The 27,839-nt window shown below is 40.1% G+C and overlaps 1 protein-coding gene and 1 pseudogene across 2 annotated transcripts in view; both read right to left on the reverse strand.

The window, feature by feature from the left end:
- Positions 1 to 941: 941 nt before the first annotated feature.
- Positions 942 to 6,012, reverse strand: LOC110540115 (etoposide-induced protein 2.4 homolog; annotated as a pseudogene).
- Positions 6,013 to 20,008: 13,996 nt separating this feature from the next.
- The window catches only part of F8 (coagulation factor VIII), a 146,299-nt gene continuing 138,468 nt past the window's right edge, over positions 20,009 to 27,839 (reverse strand). For both annotated transcript variants that reach the window (XM_060375196.1, XM_060375197.1), the window contains one exon: positions 20,009 to 20,271. In XM_060375196.1, the coding sequence (XP_060231179.1) occupies positions 20,116 to 20,271 (156 nt within the window). In that variant the 3' untranslated portion in view covers positions 20,009 to 20,115. The remainder of the gene's footprint in view (positions 20,272 to 27,839) is intronic.

Raw genomic sequence — 27,839 nt, forward strand, 5'->3', positions numbered from 1 at the left:
TTCTGTTTCTCTCAGGAATGGCTAGAGCACCTTAGGGTGAGGCCTGTGGGATAGGCTAGGTGCCGAGTCTCAGCGGGGGAGGGGGAGTGGAGAGGAAGGACTTGAGGATGGGGAGGCAGGTCTAGTAAGGCGAAGGAGCAGGCACAGCCGGCTCAGAAGGTGGGTCCAGGTCTCAGGCCCGAAAGGTGCTTCACTGGTGAACTGGTGATCACGGTGGAGCTCATGGTGGTCAGATAGGTAGCTAAGCCCCAGGAGTTTGGCAGAGAATTTCCAGGGAGGAAGGGAGCCTTCCCTCAGAATAAATGACAAATCTCAGGCAGACTTGGTGGAAAGCTGATGGTATCATGTAGCATCTTGCATGAAACATGTTTATTTCATGTGAAATCAGGGATTTATAAAACTTGGGCAGAGGAAAAGGTTTCAAGGGTGAATGTGTGTGATTCACCAGAGTCAGGGAACCAGGGATACTTAATCTACATGTACCAAAACAGTCCTATCATAAAAGGGAAAAAGCAGTATTTAATTATCTTATGGGTGGGAGAGAAGGTCCAGGTAAAGTCAAAGATCTTTGGTAAAAAGTCAAGAGACCAAAACATCGTATTAGCACAGAGTGAGTATCTCCAGAAATTCCCAGGTGCTTGCTCAACAGGTTTTCTTATCAGGAAAGGCCCAGGCCTGTAATCTTCCCTGAAGGCTATGTGATGATCTGGGAACCTAAAATCAGGCAGAGAGAGAACCCTGCTAAGAAAATGGAGTCCACCATTATAGACCAAGCACAGAAGCTATCCGGAAATGTTCGACTTCGACCTTATCCACCAGAGTCCCACAACAATCCAGTAAAGAACTGAACAAAAGACATGAATAAACATTTCACAACAGTCAATGTGATGCTCTTTAAGAAGAATGGCCCCCATATGCCCATGTATTTGAACACTTAGTCTTCAGAGAGTGGAACCTTTGATAGGCTTAGAAGCATCAGAAGGTGTGGCCTTGTTGCAGTAGGCATGACCTAGTTGGAGGAAATGTGTCACCAGGAATGGGTTTTAAAGGTTCCAAAAGAACAAGCCAGACCCAGCACCAATATCCTTATCTTTGTCTATGGATCAGGACGTAGCTCACAGCTACTGCTCCAGCACCTGCCTGCATGCTGCCATGGTCCCTGCCATGATGATAATGGACTAAACCTCTGAAACAGTAAACCAGCTCCCAATTAAATCCTCTCTTTCTTTCATTTAAAAAAAATCTATTTATTCTGCATACAGTGCCCGAAGAGAGCGCCAGATGTCATTATAGATGGTTGGGAACTATCATGTGGTTGCTGGGAATTGAAGTCAGGATCTCTAGAAGAGTAGCTAGTGTTCTTAACCTCTGAGCCATCTCTCCAGCCCCAAATAATTTATTTTAGAAGAGTTTCTTAGTCATGGTGTCTCTTTACAGTAGGAGAACAGGGACTAAGACAGCCAATATATATGAAGATATGGATTGAATGCAAATTAAGATTGTAATGAAACACTGTTTTACTCCCATTCATGACCAAATTTTTAAAAATTAGCAATATACTGCTGGAAAACATTTGAATCCATACAATTTCTTGAAAAGATATTGTTTTTGTCACTGTTCTACTGCTGTGAAGAGACTCCATGACCACAGCAGCTTTTTTTTTGGGGGGGGAGGGGGCGGGTAGGACCAGCTCATGTTTGTGACATTTTAAAATTGTACAAGTTTTCTTTTTGCCCTCTTACCCAATATTTCACTTTTAAAATGACAGGAAAAGGTCACCAATCACAGGTTACATGGTTTAATAAGTTTAGCCCTTCAGTTCTTACATGAACCATCCATTATTCCTTAAAACACCAGTCGGACCTGGCAGTGGCCAACAGTAAATTTCATCTTCAAAGTTAAGAAGTTCAGATCCTCTGAGCATTCTGTGACACAATTGTACCTGTCCAGAAGTGGCACTGACCCATAGTTGGGGAATTTTAAATGTACCAGTGAAAAAAAGCTGTTTTCCCTTCAAGGGGAAAAGAAAATGACTCCTCAAAACCCAGTCATTTGGCTGAGTGTCCCATCTCTTCAGGTTTCTTTCCCCCCACCACTTTTCTTTCCTTTTCTGCAGCAGAGTAACAGAGACCTAAACCTAACAGAGACCTAACCTGAGTTACAAGAAAACAAGACAGTGATGGCTGTAGAGGGAGTGACCTGGAGAAACTGGAATGCTCCTTTATCTCCCACATCCAATGTATGTGTTTCACAGAAAAACAGTAACAACAAATTCACAAAAAGCAACAGTTAAGATTACAAATCCAGAGGTGCTGGAAGATAGGAGGAAGTGGGAAGGTTAAAGACACAGGGAAGGGATGAAAAATTACTCAGATCAGTTCAGGCACAGGAGCTGGCAAATGAAAACAAAACAAAACAAAAACAAACAAACAAACAAAAAAAACAGCTGGAAAACGCTGGTCTTCTCAGACCTAGAATGGTGGTAAAAATCCACATACTGGAATCAGGAAGATTCCAATTCATCATGAAAAGGGAGTATGCAGAGGGCCCTTGGCAGTGGGTCTTGCCTTTCATGGCAGGGGGAGAAAAATAGAGAAAAGAGCTACCACATTCTTCACCCAGTCCCACCTGTCCCCTTTGACAGCAGAACTCAGTGGCCTGCAGTAGCTAGCCAATCAAGTTTCATCAGGACTGCCTGGATACTCTTCCTCTATGGCCTGACAAGACAGCACTTTCAGAGGAAAGTGATCAAAGAGCAGGCAACAGAGTTCATGTCAGAGACAGACCCTGCCTCCCTTACTTGGGTTTCTACATGGAGACTGAGTTGCCTATGGGCCACATCTGAGCAGGTCCTCTCTTTGCATGGTCCTTGGTTGGTGCATCAGTCTCTGCTGCTCTCCCTGGGCCCAAATTTTTTTGCTTTGTTGGTCTCCTTGTGGAGCTTTTTGTCCCTTTGTGTCCTTCTATCTCCTGCTTCTTCCATAAGACTCTCTGTCCTCTGTCCAAAGTCTACCTGTGAGTCTCTGCATCTGTTTCCATCCCTTGCTGGGTAGAGCCCTTCAGAGGACATCTATGGTAGGTTCCTGTCCTGTTCCCTCTCTTCTATCACTTCCAGTGTCTATTCTATTTGTCATTCTGAATGAGAATTAAGCATCCTGCCTACGGTCCTTCTTAACGCTTAGCTTCTTTAGGTCTGTAGATTGTAGTATGTTTATCCTATATTATATGGCTAATATCTGCTTATAAGTGAATATATACCATGCATGTCTTTCTGGTGCTGGGTTACCTCACTCAGGATAATTTTTTTCTACTTCCATCCATTTGCCTGCAAATTTCATGATTTTCTTATTTTTAATAGCTGAGTAGTATTCCATTGTGTAAATGTACCACATTTTCTTTATTCATTCTTTGGTTGAGGGACATCTAGGTTGTTTCCAGATTCTGGCCATTACAAATAAGGCTGTTTTGAACATAGCTAAGCAAATATCCTTGTTGAAGGGTGGAGCATCTTTCAGGTATATGTCCAGGATGCTCAATTCTTTTATTAAACCAATGGTACTCAAAGCAATACAGTGAGTAGAGAAGAGACATATGCAGGAGATGGATGAGGAAGAGACTCACACACATCCCCTGAATAAGGAAAGGTGCCTGTAGCAAAAGGTTGAAGAGCATAGCAACAATTTTTTTGCTGACACTGGGGAATGGATGACGTTTCTTCCCTGATACCTCAAACGCCAAGTCAGCTATATTTTGGAACCAAATGGCATTCACAACTTTGCTAAGCACAGACTGGGAGAACACCCAAAGAGAACTGAAAAATTAATGTGAGGAAGAATTCCAGCCATGACCAAAAATCTCCATGTAGTGATGATCACCAATAATCTGGGATGTTACTGATTAAAGCACAGGAATAAACAATTGATAAAACAAGAGGAGAATACTCCACCATTCCAAGCACAACACTCGAAAGTTCTAACAATACATAGGTCACTCTCTTACTTCTGTTCTATAATCTGGGCTTTCCTCTGGGCCAAGACACTATTTGCCCTTTTCTGACATTGCTCCTCTCTCTTCTGCTGGATCTGAGCATCTAGCTTTGAAATGGTACAGATGCTCCAGATGAAGTCTTTGATTCCCTTGCCAAGATCCTGCAGAAAGGATTAGACACTGTCAGCCGTCTATTCACTGCCCAGACTATCAATCACACAGAAAGGGAAGTGCCCCCAAATCTTTCATCATGGAGGGCCCCACAGCAGTTCTGGCCAGGGCTCTCACCCACCGAGGCTCTGCTTGCTTGCTCCCAGGTGCCCACTAAGTGTGGCTCTCCCAGAGCCGGGGCTGCATCTACAACTCTTATAGCAGAAAGCATTTAATTGGAGCTTGCTTATAGTTTCAGAGGTTTAGTTCCTTGTCACTGTGGGGAGCATGTCACCATGCACATAAACATGGTGCTGGAGAAGCAGCTGAGAGTTCTACATCCGGATCCACAGGCAGCACAAAGAAAGAAAGCCCACCCTCAGCCCACCACTCCAGCAAGGTCATACCTACTCTAGCAAGGCCACACCTCCTAATCTTTCTAAAGTAGTGCCACATCCCTGGTGACCAGACATTCAAATATATGAGCCCATGTGGGTCATTCTTCAAATGACTACAAATATTCAACCACATTGATAACCTAGAATACAATTTAAGAGAAAAATGCAATGTTTTATGAAAGAAATGTTTATTCACCCATTTAAAATGAACAATCACTACTATATAACTTGTCTTCATCCATTCAGGATGTTGGAACAAAATACTATAAACAAATAGCTTGTAAATGACATAAATTTATTTTCCATCATTCTGGAGGATGGAAAGTCCATGATCAGGGTGCTGGAAGATCTGGTGTCTGTTGAGTGCTCTTTCCACATAGGACTTCTTTGATTCTTCATATGCTGGAAGGGTACAAACAAGCCCCCTGTGTCTTTTTTATAAGAAGATGACATTGAACACTATTGTGCTATCAACTCTTTAGATTTATGCCTATTTTCTTCTCTATTTTTCATCACAAAGTTAATTGGAAAGCTTTGAATGTATCACAGATGGGATATGAACAGGGAAATACACATATTCAGGCAGGCAGATTTTGAGTGAGTTTGAGGCTAATCTTGTCTATAAGTGAGCTTTAGGACAGTCAGAACTATGTAAGGAGATCCTCAAAATATATTCAAAAGTCTACAGATAAACAATAAACAAAATAAACTATTATTAAAGGTACTGGCACCCAAAATTTATGTTTCTATATGCCAAAAACATATAAAAATATAATTTTAAAACATACCATTTCAGCCAGGCATGATGGTATATGCCTTTAATCCCAGTACCTATGAAGCTGAGGCAGGCTGGTCTCTATGTGTTCAAGGCCAGCCTGGTCTACACAGAGAGTTCCAGGACAGTCATAGTGAGACTCAGTCTTAAAACAAATCAGATCAATTAATCAAGAAAACAAACAAAAACCATACCATTTATTGGGCTACAAAGATGACTCAGTGATTAAGAATTTCTGCTGCTCTTCCAAAGGATCTGAGTTTAGTTCTCAGTATTCACATAGGGTAGCTCACAAGTGCCTGCAACTTCAGCCCCAGGGGATCAACATCATCTTCTGTACTCTGAGGACACACACTCACATAATCCCACACACGATTAAAAATAAAACAAATCTTAAAAACAAAAACAAACCAAAAATCCCTCTCCATTTTGACATCTAAAACAAGTCTCAAGAGATTAATAAGCAATGCACATGTGCTTCATGGAGAGAATTATAACACTCTACAGAGTTAAAGAAGAGTTGTGAATGAAGACAGAATTTGTGTGCATGATTTAGAAGACTCCATTGCTTTAAGTTGCCAGATTTCCTGAATCTATTTTATAGATTCAATGCAATCCTGGATAGTTTATGAAACTTACCAATTTATTTTTGATATGTATGGAGTTGTAATAAAACAAGAATAGCCAAAGTAGCAAGGGCATGATGGCGTGTCTTTGTAATTATAACACTTAGGAGGCTGAGGCAGGAGGATTTCCACAAGTTCAAGGTCAGCTTGGAGTACTTGTGAGACTATCACGTAAAACAAACAAAAAGAAGAAGAGGAACTAGAGAAATGTCTTAGCGATTAAGAGCGTTTGTTGTTCTAGAGGACCTAGGTTCAGTTACCAGTACCCACATGGTGGCTTACAATCATCTATAACTCCCGTTCTAGGGGATCTGACACCCTTTTCTAGCTTCCAAGGGTACTAGTCACACACATGGTACATGTACATATATTCAGACAAAATACTTAAACACATAAAATAAATAAATCTAAGCAGATTTTAAGTAAAAACAGAAAATAAAGAAGAGGAAGTGGAGAAGCAAAAGGACAAAATAGAATAAAATAGCCAGAGTGCTGTAGAGAAACAAAGTGAGGGGACCAACCTTCCAGATTGCAGTACCTTATTGTATGTCAATGAAAGAAATGTGGTTTAAGCATGCAAAGTGAGTCACCGAAACAGAAAACGTGGGGGCGGGGAAGCCTGGAGACACATTTACACCTATTGAGACACTTGATAATATGGAGGAGGTGGCTTTCCACGGTAGCAGAGAAAGGACAGTTCCATTGAGTAGTGCCAGACATAGTACATACCCATATAAAAACAGAAACTGAGTTCTTTAAGTAAAGATAAAGCAAGTACTGAATCCACATTGCTTGTAGTTGGAAAAACTAAATAGCGAGTGACTCCTTGAGTGAAAAACAGCTGATGTGTTCCGTGGGGCAAAGGTGAGAACGGAAAAGTACTGGAGGACAAGGTGGGCTGACTGAGAGCACAGGACAGGTGCTCAGACAGCTGTCTTTCGACATCGCCAGGACTTTTTATGGTTGGCTGGCTTTAGTTCAAGGCATTCATCGTTCAGAATCTGCTCTTGCTCCTTGGAATTTATTGCTTCTTGGAATTTATGACAACTATTTGCTCTTCTTGATTCCTAGAACTGCTCTTAGGTACATAAGTTCAGTTCAAAGTTCATATACGGAAAATCATAACTTTCCATGATATGAAATATGAGATTGGAGTCATACTACCAAAAAAAAAATGCAAGTAGCTTAAGGATGTAAACATGAAGAGCAAAATTGGTCACTTTCAGAAAAACAGTATTTTAGAATTCCCTTATGATTTTGGTGGAGAAAAAGATTTTGTAAACGCCAAAAGCAACAATTATCACATTAAATAGTTCTCATTAAAAGAAAAAGAAAATTACTGGGCATGGTGGTACATGTGTTTAATCCCAGTACTTGGGAGGCAAAGGCACATAGATCTCTGAGTTTGAGGCCAGCCTGGTCCTCAGAGTGAGTTCTAGGACAGCCAGGGAAACACAGAGAAACCCTGTCTCAAAATAATAATAATAATAATAATAATAATAATAATAATAATAAATAAAATAAAATAAATAATGTCAAGAATGTAATCCTCACATTAAATAAAAAAAACATTCTCCATATACACCAGTGTGTGTTTGACACACACAGACACATATGTGTGTGCGTCTGTGTGTGTATCTTATGAAAGATTAGCATATAGATTATAAAAGTTCATATTGACCAATAAGCAAAAGAACTAATCTAAAAAAATAAACAAAGGGGATGAGGAGACTCAACAGTTAACAGCACTTGCTGCTTATGCAGAGTATCCAGGTTCAATTCCCAGGACCCACAATGGCAACACACAACCATCTGTAACTCCCATTATAGTGAAGCTGATACCCTCTTCTGGCCCTTGCTGGTACTGCACATAGACATACAGGTAAAACACCCATGCACATGATATAAAAAGAGCCAGCCATTGAGTTCATGTCAGAGACAGTCCCTGTTCCCTTACTAGAGAACCTACTTGGACACTGAGCTGCCATGGGCTACATCTGAGCAGGGGTTCTAGGTTATATCCATGAATGGACCTTGGTTGGAGTATCAGTCTCAGAAAAGACCCCTGTGCCCAGATATTTTGGTTCTGTTGCTCTCCTTGTGGAGCTCCTGACCCATACAGGTCTTACTAACTCCCCCTCTTTTCATATGATTACCTGCACTCTTTGACACCCCCCCCGAGGGAGGGGCAGCCTTACCAGGCCACAGAGGAGGACAGTGCAGCCAGTCCTGATGAGACCTGATAGGCTAGGGTCAGATGGAAGGGGAGGAGGATCTCCCCTATCAGTGGACTTAGAGAGAGGCAGGGAGGAGATGAAGGAGGGAGGGTGGGATTGGGAAGGAGTGAGGGAGTGGGCTACAGCTGGAATATAATGTGAATAAATTGTAATTAATATTAAAAATAAAAATGTAATTAAAAAAGTAAATAAATACTAACAGTGACACATAGATATTTTGGTAACATCACCAAATAAATAAATTTGTTAAAATAAAAAAAAAAAAGAAAAACAATGACAAAAAACGTTACAGAGGATGTCAGGGAGAAGAACCCTCCTTTACTGCTGGTGGGAATGTAAACTGGTACGTCCCACTACGTGAATCAGTATGAAGGCTCCTCAAAAGGACTGGAAATAGAAGTTTTCAGACATACCTTTGCAGAGTACATACCCAAAAGTTTTCACATTAGCATATGTTGAAATTTCCTCTGAAACTAAACATGGCCTCCAAGAGGAAAGAGGAAGGAACACTCAGGAAGTAAAATTAAAAGAAATTTAAAAATACTTAGATGTTTCAGACAATTAAAACAAGATTTACAAGTCCCCTCTCCAAGACTATATAAGCAGCAAACAATTGTTCTGGGGGAGAAAGTCTCCCACTTTCTTTTTTTAACTTATTTACTTATTTATTACAATTTATTCACTTTGTATCCTTTCTGTAGCCTCCTCCCTCATCTCCCTCCTCTCTTCCCATGCTCCTTCCCTAGTCCCTGATAGGGGAGGACCTCCTTCCCTTCTATCTGACCCTAGCCTATCAAGTCTCATCAGAACTAGCTGCATTGTCTTCCTCTGTGGCCTGGTAAGGCTGTTCACCCATCAGGGGCACGTGATCAAAGAGCAGGCCAATCAGTTCATATCAAAGACTGACCCTGTACCCTTTACTAGGGCACCTACTTGGAAACTGAGCAGCCTATGGTCTTCCTCTGAGCAGGGGTGTCTAGGTTCTCTCCATGAATGCTCCTTAGTTGGAGTATTGATCACTGTAGGCCCCCCTGGGCCCAGGGTTTTTGGCTCTATTGCTCTCCGTGTGGAGTTCCTGTCTCCTCCAGGTTTTTCTATCTCCCCTTTCTTCCATAAGGTTTCCTGCACTCTGCCCAAAGTTTGGCTATGAGTCTCAGAATCTCCTTTGATACCCTGATGCACAGAGTCTTTCAGAGGCCTCGTGTGGATGACTCCTGTTCTGTTCGTTGTCTTCTCCTACTTCCAATGTCTATCCTATTTGTTCTTCTGAGTGAGGTTTCAGCCTCTTCCCTAGGGTCCTCCTTGTTGTTTAGCTTTTTTAGGACTATAGATTGCAGTATGTTTATATTATATTATATGGCTAATACCTATTTATAAGTGAGTATATATCATATGTGTCTTTCTGCTTCTGGGTTACTTCACTCAGGATGACATTTTCTAGTTACCACCATTTCCCTGCAATTTCATTATTTCCTTGTTTTTAATGGCTGAATAGTATTCCATTGTGTAAATGAACCACAATTTCTGTATCTATTCTTCAGATAAGGGGACAACTAAGGTGTTTTCAGATTCTGACTATTAAGAATAAAGCTTCTACAAACATGGCTGAGCAAATGTCCTTGTTGCATACTTGAGAATATTTTAGACATATGCCTAGGAGTGGTATAGCTGGATCTTGAGGTAGCACTATTTCTAATTTTTTTGAGAAAGAGCCAGGTTGATTTCCAAAGGGGTTGTACAAGGTTTCATTCCCACCAGCAATGGAGGCAGGTTCCCCTTTCTCTACAACCTCTCCAACATGTGTCATCCCTTGAGTTTTCAATCTTAGCCATTCTGATGAGTGTGAGGTGGAATCTCAGGGTCTTTTTTTTTTGTTTTAATAGTTTTATTTATTACAAATTTTCACTTTGTATCCCAGCTGTACCCCCTCCCTCATGCCCTCCCAATCTTGCTCTCCTTCCCTCTTCTCCCATGCCCCTCCTCCAGTTCACTGATAAGTGATGTCCTCCTCCCTTTCCCTTTGACCCTAGCCTATCTGGTCTCATCAGGACTGTCTGCATTGTCTTCCTCTGAGGCCTGGTAAGGCTCCTCCCCTCAGGGGGAGGCGATCAAAGAGCAGGCCAATCTGTTCATGTCAGAGACAGCCCCTGTTCCCTTTGGAGACTAACCTGCCATGGGCTACATCTATGCAGGGGTTCTAGGTTGTCTCCATCCATGGTCTTTGGTTGGAGTATCAGTCTCAGAAAAGATCACTTTGCCCAGATTTTTTTGGTTTTGTTGCTCTCCCTGTGGAGCTCCTGTCCCATCCAGGTCTTTCAATCTCCCCTTTCTTTCATAAGATTTCCTGCGCTCTGCCCAAAGTTTGTCTATGAGTCTCAGCATCAGCTTTTATTTTTTATTTTTATTTTTAGCATCAACTTTGATACCCTGCTGGGTAGAGTCTTTCAGAGGCCCTCTGTGGTAGGCTCCTGTCTTATTCCCTGTTTTCTCCCTCTTCCAATGTCCATCCCATTTGCCTTCTTGAATGAGGATTGATCATCTTACCCAGGGTCTTCCTTTAGGTGTACAGATTTTAGTATGTTTATCCTATATTATATGTTTAATATCCACTTATAAGTGAGCATATACCATGTTTGTCTTTCTGCTTCTGGGTTACCTCACTCAGGATGATCTTCTCTAGTTACCACCATTTGCCTGCAATTTTCATGATTTCCTTGTTTTTAACTGCTGGGTAGTATTCCATTGTGTAAATGAACCACAATTTCTGTATCTATTCTTCACATAAGGGGACATCTAAGGTGTTTTCAGATTCTGACTTTTAGGAATAAAACTGCTACAAACATGGCTGAGCAAATGTCCTTGCTGCATACTTGAGCATATTTTGGACATATGCCCAGGAGTGGTATCGCTGGATCATGAGGTAGCACTATTCCTAGTTTTCTGGGAAAGTGCCAGATTGATTTCCAAAGTGGTTCTACAAGGTTTCATTCCCACCAGCAATGGAGGAGGGTTCCCCTTTCTCCATATCCTCTCCAGCATGTGCTGTCACTGAGGTTTTGTTTGTTTGTTTGTTTGCCATTCTGATGGGTGTAAGATGGAATGTCAGGGTCATTTTGATCTGCATTTCCCTGATGACTAAGGACGTTGAGTATTTCTTTAAGTGTTTCTCTGCTGTCTTCTGTTGAGATTTCTCAGTTTAGCTCTCTACCCCATTTTTAATTGGTTTGTTGGTGTTTAACTTCTTGAGGTCATTATATATACTGGATATTAGCTCTGTGTCAGATGTAGGGTTGGTGAAGATCCTTTCCCATTCTGTAGACTGTCATTTTGTTCTGATGACAGTGTCCTTTGCTTTACAGAAGCTTTTCAGTTTCATGATGTCCCATTTATTTATTGTTGATCTTAGAGCCTGTGCTATTGATGTTCTGTTCAGGAAGTCTCTTGTACCAATGAGTTCAAGGTTCTTCCCCACTTTTTCTTCTAATTTATTTAATGTATCTGGTTTTATGTTGAGGTCTTTGATTCAGTTCGACTTTACTCTTATGCAGGGTGATAAATATGGGTCTGTTTTCATTTTTCTACATGTAGACATCCAGTTAGACCAGCACCATTTGTTGAAGATGTTATCATTTTTCCATGGTTTTGGCTTCTTTGTAAAAAATCAAGTATCCGTAGCTGTGTGGGTTTATTTCTGGGTCTTCAATTTGATTCCTTTGATCCACCAGTCTGTTTCTATGTCGGTACCATGCAGTTTTTATTACTGTGGCTCTATAGTACAGCTTGAGAATCAAGGATGGAGATACCTCTAGAAGATCTTTTATTGTAGAGGACTGTTTTAGCTGTTCTGATTTTTGTTGTTGTTGTTGTTTGTTTGTTTTTCCATATGAAATGGAGAATTTTTTTCAAGGTCTGTAAATAATTGTGTTGGTATTTTGATGGTAATTGCATTGAATCTGTAGATTGCTTTTGGTAAGATGGCCATTTTCACTATGTTAATCTTACTGATCCATGAACACGGGACATCTTTCCATCTTCTGATAATCTTCTTCAATTTCTCCAGAGACTTGCAGTTTTTTTCATACATGTCTTTCACTCACTTGGTTTAGAGTTACACCAAGGTACTTTATGTGTGGCTATTGTGAAGGGTGTTGTTTCCCTAATTTCTTTCTCAGCCTGTTTGTCTTTTGTATACAGGAAGGCTTCAGATTTTTTAAGTTAATTTTGTATCAAGCCACTGTGCTGAAGGTATTTATCAGCTGAAGGAGTTTGGGGTCACTCATGTATACTATCATAACATCTGCATATAGTGATAATTTGACTTCTTCCTTTCCGATTTGTATCCCCTTAATCTCCTTTAGTTGTCTTAATGCTTTAGCAAGGACTTCAAGTACTATGTTGAAGAGATATGCAAAGAGTGGACAGCCTTGCCTTGTCCCTGATTTCAGTGGGACTGATTTAAGTTTCTGTCCATTTAGTTTGATGTTGGCTATAGGCTTGCTGTATATTGCCTTTACTATGTTTAGGTATGTGCATTGTATCCCTGATCTCTGCAAAACTTTAAACATGAACGGGTTATGGATTTTGTCAAATGCTTTTTCAGCATCTAAGGAGATGATCTTGTGTTTTTTCCTCTTTCAGTTTGTTTACATGGTGTGGGGGAGTTGCTGGTCTGCCAGGCAGTTTTGATCTCAGAGGAAAGATATGCTTTCACCCTGGCCTTCACTGGAGTCAGTGATAAGCTGACAGTCTATCTCCTTTTGTTTGAGACAGCAGGTGGGATGTCTTGTCAAGTTCATACTTTTTGTCTGTGTGAGGATCACACAGACAGGTGGTCAGGTAAAGAAGTTTTGAACTTCCCTGTGAATTCATTCATTGTACTGAGGTGCTTTTGTTCGGACTTAAAATGGATTTACTGGAATAAACATGTGACTAGTCTCTACCAGAAGCCCCCTCGGAAAGATCCCATGTGTAGTGTGCTGGTTTATTAATTTTTCTTCCAATCCTCACCCCCCATTCAAGAACTGTTCAACTCTGTGGGTGGGCTCCAGCAGTTTGGCTCCCAGTCAGCTACTTGAGATACAGGGAAGCAGTGAAGAACACCACGGGTGTTGGCAAGCTCGGATCAAAAAGTTGAAAAGGGCGAGGTGAGTAAAATTCAAGAGTAAAAATGGGACAAGGCAGTAGCCTCGTGTTTTTTATATGCACTTTAATTAGAGATAGTCTGTATATGCTGCACGGAACTGAGAAAGTGAAACTTTCAGGCTTAGAGAGAAAGAAGTTAGAAAGATGGGAGACTTTTAAACAAAAGGAGATCAGACCATCAGCTCCTCCAGAAGAACTATATGTCCCTCCTGATGATAATAATTTCTTATCAGAAGAAGACTTTGAGGATGACTTAGATCCTGATGAGTTTGCAGAGTTGGAGGAAGAAGCATCTAAGTATTATTCTGAGAGATACCCTCTGATTCAGGCTATGTGTGTTAAAAAACTTAAGCCTTTTTGGTTCTGTTGCTCTCCTTGTGAGGCTCCTGTCTTCTCCAGGTCTTACTATTTCCCACTTCTTTCATAAGATTCCCTGCCAGATTCTTCTTTCATAAGATTCGGTGCCGAAAGTTTGGCTATGAGTCTCAGCATCTGCTTTGATACCCTGCATGGTAGAGCCTTTCAGAGGCCCTCTGTGGTAAGCTCCTGTCCTGTTCCCTGTTTTCTCCTTCTTCTGATGTCCATTCTCTTTGCCTTTCTGAATGGGGATTGAGCCTTTTAGCTGGAGTCCTCCTTCATGAATAGTTTCTTTAGGTGTACAGATTTTAGTATGTTTATCCTGTATTATATGTCTAATATGCACTTATAAGTGAGTATATACTATGTATGTCTTTCTGCTTCTGGGACACCTCACAAAGGATGATATTTTTCAGTTCCCACCATTTACCTGCAAATTTCATGATTTCCTTGTTTTTTTATTGCTGAGTAATATTCCACTGTGTAGATGTACCACAATTTCTGGGCACAGGGGCCTTTTCTGAGACTGATACCCCAACCAAAGACCATGCATGGAGATAAACTAGAACCCCTGCACAGATGTAGCCCATGGCAGTTCAGTGTCTAAGTGGGTTCCATAGTAATGGGAACAGGGACTGTCTCTGACATGAACTGATTGGCCTGCTCTTTAATCACCTCCCCCTGAAGAGAGAGCAGTCTTACCAGCCCATAGAGGAAGACAATGCTGCCACTGCTGATGAGACCTAATAGACTAGGATCAGAAGGAAGGAAAGGAAGACCTCCCCTATCAGTGGACTTGGGGAGGGGCATGCATGGTATAGGGGGAGGGAAGGAGGAATTGGGAGGGGAAGAAGGAGGGAGCTACAGGGAGGATACAAAGTGAATAAAGTGTAATTAATAAAAATTAAAAAAAAACCTTAAGCCTTGGCAAAATGAAATAAAAAAGTTGGAATGGGGCTTGGAGGAAATAAATAGAAAAATTGGAGAATTAAGTACTACGGAAAATGAGGCTCAACCTCCTACTCCAACTCCCTCATTGATTGCTGGCTTGGACCCTCTCCTGGGGTGGCTACAGTTACAGTAGCTCAAAAGACAAGGTGACCTTTTCCTTTGTCTACTGTACGGGCAACTGTACCCCTTTTACAAGCTTCTTTACAACAAGTTAGGCAGAATGGAGAAGATATAACTGAGTTTTATGGTTTTCCAGTTATAGAACAACTTGATGGACAGGGTAATATGGTGAGACTCCATGCATCTATATCTTTTAAACAATTGAAAACCGCATGCTCTCAATATAGTCCTACAGCCCCTTTTACTCATGTTCTGTTAGAGTCCTTGTCTACTGAGGTCCTCTGCCAAGGGGACTGGAAGCAATTAGCAAAATGTTTAGCAGGAGAAGATCATTGTTATGGAAGTTAGAATTTGCTGAGCAGTGTCAAGCTATGGCTAAGATCAGTCAAGCTAGGGAGAAAAAAAAGGTAGCTTCTCATTTTTTCCAGTAAGAAAGGTAATGGTCAATTCTCCTACCAATCTTCTATGGTCATAAAAAATGAGATTCAACAAATAGCAAGATGTTTTGTCTGTCTTGAATGTATTCAGTATGTCTTGGTTACAGATTATTGGTGTCTTTATCTTGTGTTTTTTTGGGTGTAGTTGATCTCCTTGGGTTGGAGTTTTCCTTCTAGTATCTTCCATAGGGCTGGACTGCTACAGATATATTGTTTAAATTTAATTATGACATGGAATATTTTGTTTTCTCCATCTATGTTGATTGAAAAATTTGTTGGATATAGTAGTCTGGGTTGGCATCTGTGATCTCTAAGCATCTGCATGATGCTGCCCAGGCCCTTCTGGCTTATATAGTCTCTGTTATGAAGTCTAGTGTGATTCTGACAGGTCTACCTTTATATGTTACTTGGTCTTTTTCCCTTGTCCCTTTTAATATTTTTTTCTTTGTTCTGTAAATTTAGTATTTTGATTATTATGCAGCAGGAGGATTTTCTTTTCTGGTCTAGTCTATTGGGTGTTCTGTAGGCCTCTTGTATGTTTATGGGCATTTCTTTCTTAAGGTTGGGGAAATTTTCTTCTATGATTTTCTCAAAACTATATTTTGGGCCTTGGAGCCAGGAATCTTCTTTTTTTGTCTATTCCTATTATTCTTAGGTTTTGTCTTTTCATGGACTCCTTGATTTCTTGGATGTTTTGTGTTTGGAACTTTTCTGATTTTATTTTTTTTCTTTGAGAGATATATCAATTTCTGCAATTGTTTCTTCAGCACCTAAGATTCTCTCTTCCATCTTCTTGTATTCTGTTGGTGATGCTTACCTTGGTGGTTCCTGATGTCTTCTCTAAGTTCTCCAACTCGAGGGTTTTCTGTTTGTGTTTTCTCTATTGATTCTAATTGTTTTCATGTCTTACATCATTTCCTTCATTTGTTTGAATATGGATTCCTGTCTGTCCATGATGGCTTCTATTTTTTTTTGTTCATTTCCTCTTTATGTGCCTCTATTTTGTTGTTCACTTTTTCTTTATATGCTTCAAAAAAACTGCATAATTATAGATCTAAGATCATTTCCCCTGTGTTTCAGCTGCAACAGAATATCCATTGATTTTTGGAGATTCTGATGTCCTGGTTTTTGTTGCCTGTATTCTTTTTTTTTTTTTAAGATTTATTTAATTTATTTATTTCTTACATATACAATGTTCTGCCTGCATGCCATCAGAGGGCACCAGATCTCATTTTAGATAGTTGTGAGCCACCATGCGGTTGCTGGGAATTGAACTCAGAAACTTTGGAAGAACAGCCAGTGTTCTTAAACTCTGAGTCATCTCTCCAGCCCTATTGCCTATATTATTATAGCAGCCTCTAGCCATCTGGTTGCCTGGAGCCTTGACTGATTATTCCTAGAGCCCGTACTACAGACTGGGTCCACCAGTCTCTGGAGTCTCAAGGAGTCTCTGGCTGGATTCACTGTCTCTGCTGGCTCACTGTTTTTGACCCAGGTATGTCATGTAGCTGGGGCTCAGGTGGACCTATCTCTGAGTTTAGAGCTGCTCCAGTGTCCCACAGGATTCTTTAAGATAGTGGAGGATGGGATTTGGGTCCCAGGCCTGCCTCAGCTCCACTGGGTTCACTGACTGTCCTGGCCTCATTTCTGACCCAGGTGGGCTAGGCTGCTGGGGAGCAGCAGAAAGATCTCTGAGCCTCAAGCTGCTCCAGTGCCCCACAGGCCTCCTTGGGGAGGAGGATAATGAAATTTGGGTCAGGTGTCTAGCTCAAATCTGCTGGATTCTCTGTCTGTGCTGGGCTCACTAATTCTGGCCTATGTGAGCCAGATAGATCTGGCAGATAGATCTCTGTGCCAAGAGCTGCTCCAGTGCCCCACAGGCTTCCTTAAGGTGGTGGGGAATGGAACCTGGGTCCCACACCTAGCTCAGCTCTGCTGTGCTCACTGCATGTGCTGTGCTGGCTGATTCTAACCTGGGTGAGCCAGGCAAGAGGGGAGCATAGTACCAGAATGTAACCCCTCCACAGGGCGGTGAAGAGTAAGCACCACTAGCCTCCGAGACCAGAAAGGTGTCCACAGGATGTTAAGTGTGGTCTCCCTGGTTTGGAATCAGAAGCTAGTACCCAGAAGGTGTCTGTAGGACTGTGAGAGTGAGCGCCCAGTTTTGGAGCCTCACTCTCAGTACTCCACAGGCAGTGAGAATGAACACCCAAGGTCTGATCTGCCAAGCATTGGTCCCAGGAAGATATCCACAGAAAATGGGCTTCGGCGGTGGGTGGCCTAAGGCTGCAGGGTCAGAACCGTGCATGCCCTACAGCTGGTGGTCCCAGAAAGGTATCTACAGATGGTGGGTTCAGGCAGGTGGCCTAAGGGTAGGAACCCCATGCATGTGCCTCAGCTGCCGGTCCCAGGAAGATATCTATAGCCATGGCAACTCTTACAATGAGTGGTTAGAATTTTATAGGAAATTAAACCATATCATCTGTAGTTTTGTCAGTTGTGGATTATGTGTTATAGTTCCCAAAGAAGTCACAAGAGGGTCAAGTAGGATTACTAGAAAACACACTAGCATGAAACAACAACTGCATCCATTCATCCCGGAAACTGGAACACATTTTTTTCTCTTGTTTTCAAATCATTCTGGGCTACAAATTTTGAAAGCATCCTCTGTTCAGTGGACTATCATTGCTACCGTGTTGCATTTGTGTAATCATAATAAAGTATAGAGGTAAAGGACCAGTAAAGCATTTCCAAGTTTCTGGTAAATGTGGCAATGCATACTGGAGTGTTCACTATTTTCAACAGTTGAGTTTTCTCATGATTCCTTGATATTTCAACTACAAAGGTTTTGTATAAAATTTTCTGATATATTTTTGTTTTAGCAAGAAATTAGGTGAAAGAAAGAGTAAAACAGCAGTTCTTTTTTTTAAAAGTAAAGTTCTTTAAAAGAACTTTAAGGTTTATATTTTCCTCATGTTTCCATGGAAATATTAAAATGTCTTTTAGAATACTATTATCATTAGAAATGAGTAGTATTCCATGTTAAATATATATGTATGTATAAACCAAGTTTTCATTATCCATTCATCTGCTGATTCTATTTCTTTGCTATAGTGAATAAAACAGGATAAACATAGAGGTATAAATATACCTATGGTAGGGTATGGAGTTCTTTGAGGATATGCCTAGGAGTGAAATAGTCTGGTCATATGGTAGTTCTATTTTTAAATTTATAAAATGATTTCTACAATGGCTGTATTAATTTGAATTCCCACCAACAGTGAATTATGACTACTTTCTACAGTCCCTCCAACATTTATCAGGTTTGCTGATAGCTATTATGACTAGGGTGAGGTGGTATCTCAAAGTAGTTTGATTTACATTTCTCTGATGGCTAGAAATATTGAACACTAAAAAGTAGTTATTGACCATTTGTGTTTCATTTTTTTTAAGACTCTACATTCTGTTCATTTACCCATTTGTTGATTAACAATTTAATTTTTTAAAGATTTATTTATTTATTATGTATACAATGTTCTGTCTGCATGTACACCTGCACACCAGAAGAGGGCACCAGATCTCATTATAGATGGTTGTGAGCCACCATGTGGTTGCTGGGAATTGAACTCAGGACCTCTGGAAGAGCAGACAGTGCTCTTAACCTCTGAGCCATCTCTCCAGCCCTAACAATTTAATTTTATTGGTATTCAATTTCTGTGGTTCTTTGTAATTTCTGTATATAAGCCCTTTTAGGATAACTGGTAAAGATATTTTTTCTTATTCTTTGGGCTGTATGTTAACTGCTGGTTGTTTCTTTTTCTTTTTCTTTTTTTTATTTTCATGTAGTTCCCATCTGTTGAGACCTGGGGTTAGTTTCTGTACTGTTGGTGTTCTATTTAAAAAGTTTTTGTCTACTCTGATATCTTGAAGGGTAACCCCTGTGTTTTTTTTTTTTTTTCCTAAAAGTTTCAGTGTTTAAAATTAAGGTTTAAATGAAGATAAAATTTGCAGGACTTAGAATGTGTTCTTAAGCAAGGTCATACAATTTTGGAAAGAAAAAAAAAGCTGTTTGTTCCCTCTCAAATGCAGAACCCAGCCAATACATGTAAGTAAATGTACATTTGGGTACAGTATAATATAAAGAAAAGAGAACAAGGAAGTCTAAAAATAAGGGGGGCCTGGAATGACTGAACACTCTTAATGGACATGAGTTATTTAAGAAGCATAAAACTAATTGTTTTTCTAGTTCTGATTCTGTCATGGATTTTATGGTTTTGGTAGTGCACAACATATATTTGATACTGAAAGTATAAAATTTCATGTAGCACTATATAGCTTCCATTCTGAATGTTGGGCGTTAAGTTTCAGAAAATGGAGAATTAATAATTTAGAAGGTATCAGAGTTGGCTCATATACAATTGTATGGTTTTAAATAAAATGTTGGTGGCATGGATAGTATGTAATGTAGAAGCCAGAGAGGAATGGTGGTTTTGAATTAGAGAGGGGATAACCTTGTGGTGGTTTGACTAAGAATGGGTCCCCACAAGCTCATGTAATTGAATGCTTGGTCATCAGAGAGTAGGACTACATAGAAAGATTAGTAAGTATGGTCTTGTTAGAATGGGTGTGGCCATACTGGAGGAAGTATATCACTGGGGGTAGACTTTGAGGTTTCAAAAGCCCACACCAAGCCCATTGTCTCTCTCTTCCTCCTGCCTGTGGATCCGGATGTAGAGCTCTCACTAACTTTTCCAGCACCATGTCTGCCTGCATGCCACCATGCTCCCCCCCACCATGATAATAATGGACCTCCGAAATGTAAGCCAGCTCCAATTAAATGGTTTCTTTTATAAGAGTTTCCATGGTCATGGTGTCTCTTCACAGCAATAAAACACTGACTGAGACAGTCCTTTAGCTGAGGATGCAGAGGCTACCTCAGTATAGTTGCTGGGCCTCACATCCGAGAATCTCAAGCCTTAGGGCAATTTGGTTCTCCCAGACCTGGGGGTGAATTCGAAGATAACGAGTGAGTAATGGTGGGTCTAGAGAATTCACCATAGGTGTGGACGAGTCCTGATTCCCCCGAAAAACCTGAAAGAGGATAGACAGCATTTATTAACTGACTGAAAAGACAAAAATACCATTCATACCACAACATTCTTGATAGAAGCTTCAAGTTAATTAGCTTTCTACTTTGTCAGTCATTTGTCCATGTCTCCTCTTCCTCATGACCCTTTCCCCTCTTTGCATCTGTCACAAGGCTGATCACAAAGTTCAAGTGATTTACTTCAATTTTATTTCAGTATTTTAAGATTGAATCCTGGAAGACTAAATGACTCTATGGGTCAAAAGTTGTTTTGACTTGTAGAATTGAGACCAACCTACTTATCTGCTATATAGGACTGCTCTAGCTATGCCTTACATCTGAAATATTCTCAGCCAAAAAGCAAAATGCTTTGCTTGAGGTCATAAACAATATCCATATGTCAGGTAATCAGGAAGTGAGAGTCAGGACTCAACTAGTTGACTCTACAGTCACTGCATTTGTTATTATAAGTATATAGTAAATATTCAATAAATGGTAGGCACTGTCATATATGCTACTTACACACGTTAGTAGAAATACATCAAAGTGTGTAACTTGACAGGAGAGGATGCAGAAGAGAGAAAGAGTTGGGAGTAAAGTCCAAGAATCAAGGTGTCTTGCCACATTGGGATTTTGGAGTTAAGCCGACTTGCAAGTCAGTCATATTTGACGAAATGCAAGTGAATAATCAAAATGTGCAGTTCCTGGAAGCTCTGAAACTCAGTAGGATGTGTTTGTTATCGTTGTGTGTGTGTATTCCATGAACATCATAAAGTAGAGGTCCCGGACAAAGGCTAAGAGTAAGAGTCAGGGAAATATGAAATGATGAAACTCTGTTTTAGGGTATGCCCTTGCAAGCACAGACACGATGACATCCATAAGATATACCTAGATAGTTTGCATGGAAGAGAACATTGGGAACTGGGCTGTTGTCATGGGGAAAATGGTTAAACAACAAAGAAAGAACTACTGTTTGCTGGGGCTGTTTAGATGACATTTACTTAAAATAATTTTGTGAGCTATGTCTTTCAAAGTTGGTATTAATTTCACTTTAGATTCCAACTGGGAAGGAAATAATGCTGGTTCTACAGAATTAAACTATAAGAACAAAAGAAGTCTTATATATGTTTTTACTTTAGCTTTATTTTCCTCTTAGGTTCCCCTCCATCGTTGCGCACTGAAATCACCTAAGGAGCTTTTTAAAACTGCTGAGGCTTGGTCTAGCTCTTAACCTAGAGATGTCAATTTAATTGGTTCTCTTACTTTGGTCCCTTTAGGGGGTACCTAGAAAAAGCTTTTCAATATGAAAGACTAGAGGTGTCACATTCTTGCTTAAAGCCTTCTATGACGGGGCTGGAGATGTCTCAGTGGTTAAAAGTACTGGCTGCTCTTCCAGAGGACCCAGATTCAATTCCGACACCCACATGCCAGCTCACATCTGTCTATAACTCCAGTTCCAAGGGATCTGACACTCTCTTCTGGCCTCCTTAAGCACTGAATGCATATAGTACAAAGACATACATACAGGCGAAACACCCATACTTCCTTCTCCCTCCCAAACAAAACCTTCCATGACACTTAGAATGAAATCCAAACTCATTTTGATCTCCATGCCTTGCAAGATACGACCTGTGGCCACTGTTGGCCATTCTGCTCTCACCTCCACTGCTTTCCCCCTATTTTACATTGCAGACACATTTTTATTTTTTAGCTACTAGATAGTGCCAATTCTTCTTTTTTTTAATATGAAAAACTTTGTGTGTATGACTCTCTCTGCTCAGAAGTCTTTTATCCCATTGTTTCTTCCTCTTTGATCTATTGTTTTTATCTTCTATGTCTTCATATAAATGCCATATCACTCTTCTTCCTCTAAAATATGGTTTGTGTGTATGACTCTCTCTGCTCAGAAGTCTTTTATCCCATTGTTTCTTCCTCTTTGATCTATTGTTTTTATCTTCTATGTCTTCATATAAATGCCATATCACTCTTCTTCCTCTAAAATATGGTTCTTGTTTATTTTAAATCTGAAATTCTCGTTTGCTTCCTTAGTAACATTTGGAGGTTGTTGACAAAGACATTGTCATCACATAGAATATGGATCCCAGGGCACATATGTTGTATAGTAATTTCCTCTGAGATAAAACATTCCATCATGGAGTGAAGACATAAAACCTTCTAAAGGGAGACAAAGCAGTTCTTCTTGCAGGGAAACTTAAGATCAAGAATAAACATCTCAATAGCTTCAGGAAGTCCCTGAAACTGACCAGATTCTTTAGACTCCTCTATCTCTAATAAGAGTATATAAGAAGTAGAAACTACTGAGAAGTCAAGTTTTCTGCAAAAGACTCATACCAACTGAACTATTTAGAAAGACTATTTTCTAAACTGTGGACTGCCTGTATGCTATGCAGTGTGCTCCAGGTTTCTAGCTTTCATGAATTATGACCCGTGCTGGGGTGAGCTTTGGTAATGCAGCTATCTTTGAGCCATTCCTGCTCTTGCAAGTAACCTTTCACCTGGAAACCTGTGATTAATCCCAATAAAATTCATGATTCACCAAGTCAGAGTTTGGTGATATCTTTACTTTGGTCTGTTGGAGGCTCAATTTTATGATATATTTAGAGTCTTGGTCATCTTTCATTAGATACAATCCTTATTATGTCTTCTTAAGCTTCCATTTAAAAAGATTTGCAAGTGTAGAGGTATTAAAAAATACAGTGAGCATGCTTAAGTCCTTCATCTAGAGTTACCAATTATTAGAATACTAATATTTATATTCTTTCTTTCCTTCCAATCATTTAAAAAAGATTGTTTATTTAATTATGTGTATGTGTGCACATTTGTGTGTGTATGTGCACATGACTGCAAGTGCCCATGGAGGCCAGAGGCATTGGATTACCTGGAACTAGAGTTATATGTGATTGTGAGCTGCCTAGAGTTAGTGCTGGGAATTTAACTCAGGTCCTCTGCAAGATCAAAATGCACTTTTAACTGTTAATCCATCTTTCTAGCTCCCTCCTTCCCTTTCTCTCTCTGCCTCTCTTCCTTCTTCTCTCTACCCCTTCTCTTTCTGCACACACACACACACACACACACACACACACACACACACGCACACCTTTTTTCTGAAACAGTTTGGAAAAAATTATAAATATCATGGTAGTTTTGCATACTGAATATATTTCATCATGGAAATATATTTAGTATATATTTAATATATAGGGGCCATTTTTTACATACCACAGACTACCACTATTATGACCAACAAATATAGCATTAGTGAAATATTATCTGCTATTAAAAATTTTCAGGGCTGGAGAGATGGCTCAGAGATCTTCCAGAGGTCCTGAGTTCAATTCCCAGCAACCACATGGTGGCTGGGAATTGAATAAATCTTTAAAAAAAGATTTCAGTTATCATAATGATATCCTACATAGTTTTTCCCACTTAGAATCTAATAAAAGATCACATATTGGATTTACTTGCCCCATTTTAAATTTCCTTAAATCTAAACTAGGGAGATAAGAAGATGGCTCAGTAGATAAAGCACTTGCTGCACAAATGTGAGAGCTGGAGTTCAGATCCTTTGCAATCAAGTAACTGTAAATGGATGGTTAGTCCATCTACAATCCCAACACTCAGAAGCTATCTCTAGAGTAAGCTGGCTAGCTAGACTAGCCAAAATTGGTTATCTCCAGGGTATGAATCTGGAGAATAATAAAGGAAGATATTTAATATCAATTTTTGGTTTCTGTATACATGAACCCCCACAAAGGTATTCACCCACACATGTAAGCATATATACACACTGCACACACATACATATGCAAAATTAAAATTAAAAAAATAAATCAAAAGTGGATTCATAATCTCTGCTCTTTTTCATCCTTTGTGACACTGAGATCTTTAAAAGCGAAGAATGCTTATGTTATAGCACGGCCTGAATTCTAAATTTGAATGACTTCACATTTACTAAGTAGAATGTGTGTCCTTACTGCACTGCAGCAAAGGACACTTGGCGTACCACTCTGCCCTATTATTGATGATCCTAATTTTAATCCTTAGTTAGGATTCTTAATTTCAAATTTTACTTTCTTAACAATCTGCTGGGTAAACTTTGAAATTATGTGAATGTTTTATTTCCCAACAAACCTTCATCCAGTAGTTGTTATTTTCCATTCAATTTTTTGTTGTTGTTGTTTTTTGAGACAGGGCTTCTCTGTGTAACAACCCTAGCTGTCCTGGAATTCACTTTGAAGACCAGGCTGGCCTTGAAATCAGAGATCTGCTTGCCTCAGCCTCCTGAGTGCTGGGATTAAAAGTGTGTGCCACTACCACCAGGCTTCCATTTAATTTCTTTACAAGTATTAATAGTATGGGATAGTTTCCAATTGAATTTATAATTAATTTTGTTGGATCTTCTACATTTATTAGCTGGCATTTTCTGTGTAGAAGTAGAAGCCAACTTTCTCCTTTTATTTATTTATTTTTTACTGTGACTATGAACTATTGTGTTCTTTCTCTAGTCTGCGTATTACAATCTATTACCATCATTATTCTTTTTGCCTGGATTGAAATACAATGTAGTTCAGGCTGGCCTCAAACACCAAAAATTTCCCCTGCCTCACCTCCTTAATTCTGGAATTACAGGCATGAGCCAATACACCCTGCCATTATCTTTTTAATGTTCAAATTTTCTCCAAGTTGGCTAACAGAAAGCTCTTCAAGTAAACTCCTATGTTCTTTTCACATGGACCTCAATAACCTTCTATTCAAGTTCCCTTTACTAGGAAGTGATAGAGACAAACATCTGGACATGATGTGCTCACTGCTTCTGTAGTATCAATATCACTAGGCTCTATCAGTGGACAGTGCTATCATAAATTTCCTTTTTTAGGTGTATAGATTTCATTATGTTTATCATATCTTATAGGTCTATATAAGTGAGTATATCCCATGTTTGTCTTTCTCCTTCTGGGATATTTCACTCAGAATGATCTTTTCTAGATCCCACCATTTGCCTGCAAATTTCATGATTTCCTCCTTTTTGATTGCTGAGTAGTATTCTGTTGTATAAAAATACCACAATTTCTGTACCCATTCCACCGTTGATGGACATCTGGGTTGAAAAAGATAATCAATTGAGCGGACATGGGGTAAGATGATCAATCCTCATTTAGAAAGACAGATGGGATGTGCATTGAACGTATGACAGGAGTCTACTGAGCGCATCTGAAAGACTCTAACTTAGCAGTGTTTTCAAAGCAAAGACTCATGACCAAACCTTTGGCAGAGTACAGGGAATCATAAGAAAGATTGGGAGTTAGTCTGATACAGAAAGGATAGGAGCTCCACAAGGACCAAATATATCTGGGCACAGGGTCTTTTCTGAGACTGACATTCAACCAAGGACCATGTATGGATATAACCTAGAACCTCCACTCAGATGTAGCCTGTGGTAGCTCAGTAACCAATTGGTTTCCCAAAGTGAGGGGAACAGGGACTATTTCTAACAGGAACTCAATGACTGGCTCTTTGGTCTCCCCACCCCCGAAGGGAGGAGCAGTCCTGTTAGGCCACAGAGGAGGACTTTGCAGCCAGTCCTGAAGATACCTGATAAAACAGGATCAGATGAATGGGGAGGAGGTCCCCCCTATCAGTGGACTTGGAAAGGGGCACAGTGGAGATGAGGGAGGGAGGGAGGGACTGGGAGGGAATGAGGGATCGGGACACGGCTGGGATACAGAGTTAATAAAATGTAACTGATAAAAAAAAAAGAAAAAATAAAAAAAAGAAAAAAAATAAATTTCCTTTTAAATTTTTGAGTTCTTCTTGATACTTGAAGTTTAAGTCTAGCATGTCTTGTATTTGTTTGCATTAATCCTCTAGTGCTATCAAAACAAATTAACCCAAACTAAGTGGCTAAAAATGAATGCATTCTTCCAAAGTTCTAAAGACTTACAGTCTGGAGCCTGAAGCAGATGCCTAAGAAACTGAGTGAAACACAGTCACCATTAAAGTGTCTATCCTATTAACTTACTGTTGCCCAAAATGAGTTGAATGGCTAAACCAACAGTCAACGAGGTTTTCAAGGAAAGAAGGGATGACAAGTTAAGAAAAATATATGAATTCATTCTAACTTGTGTGGTATTTTCTGTTCACTTAGATATTCATTATATTTTCTTGTTCTACCAATAAGAAAATTTTATGTAGGTGAAGGTGACCATTTGGGATGGTTTGCTATATTTCTTAATCCCTCTACTGTTAACAAATTGAGTGCAACTTCTTTAATAGCTAGGAAGATAAAAGGTGTGTGTATCTTGTTTAGTAAATGTTTTTTGTTTACATAGTACTTAATCTGATCTAAGCAGACTCATTTTTAATGAACAAGCACCAACTCCATTACCATGATTGAGGCTACCAATGCCACCATGTTATGTCTTATCCTGAGCCTACAACCTGTCAAGACAAGCATAAAACAGAGGAGAGCCTGAGGCTTGTACTACTACAGGATGCTTATTACTGACGTGTTCTCATGGCCAAGGGCCTACTGTGTTGCAGGCTATTTGATTACATTGTGAACCTCGAGGCTGTGAGATGTAAAAATATTCTTCTAATTGTGGTATGGCTCAGTTTTTCTGTTTACTGTAAACTAGTACTTGTGGTGAGGCTCAGCCCTAGCACACACCTTTAATCCAAGAGCTTTCAGTTAACAGGATTAAATAAAATTAACCCTAGGTCAAAAGGCCGACCAAGCAACCAGCTGAGACAAAGTGAACATGGGGAGGAAACCATAGAGAGTGAGTTAATCTGGAGGACAGATAGAGAGACAAAATGGATGTAGAAAGGAAGGATACTGTATTGAAGGGTATTTAAGGCAGCATGGAGAAAGAGAACAGGCTTTTGGCTTTTTCCTTCTGGAATGTGAGCTGACTAGGAATGGCTTTTTCTTCTAGGAGGTAGGCTAAGTAGGAAGGTCAGCTGGGTGCTTTTTCTGCCTCTCTGAACTAGCAGGTTTTCACCCCAGCATCTGGCTCCTGAGTCTTTATTGGTAAAATTGAATGTTTGGGATTTTGTTTTTATAGTACCACCACTGCAAACAACTCAGCTGGAATAGACATTGTATAGACCAAGTGTCGTTCTTTGCAGGTGGCAGTTTGGGTGGTGGTGGTGGGGTGGCTGAATGGTTCTTGGGACGAGGCTGTCATCTGATGTTCCCCTGTGCTGCTGCTGCTCCAGGTATGGCACAGCAGCTGCCAGGCTCCTTGGACTGGAATGAGAGCAAAGGTCCCAGGTCTCTCAGGAATGGCTACAGCACTTTAGGGAGAGGCCCATGCACTAGGCTGGGGTGTAGAAAGAGTTTTCCACTGAATGTTACAATTAGCTATTTTAAAATAAAATTGCCAGTATCAGAGGCAATGGAAGCTCAGGCATTCCAAGCCTGTGACAATACCAAAGAGTTACCACTCCTTGATTATGTTGCTGTGATAAGTACAGAAGAGGATGGGGGCAGACACCTGAAACTGGCCAGAAGGCAGGTCCAGTGAAACAGCTGCTGAGGGAATTCTGCAGG

This window comes from Meriones unguiculatus, chromosome X (genome assembly GCF_030254825.1).
Source record: "Meriones unguiculatus strain TT.TT164.6M chromosome X, Bangor_MerUng_6.1, whole genome shotgun sequence".
Lineage (NCBI taxonomy): Eukaryota > Metazoa > Chordata > Mammalia > Rodentia > Muridae > Meriones > Meriones unguiculatus.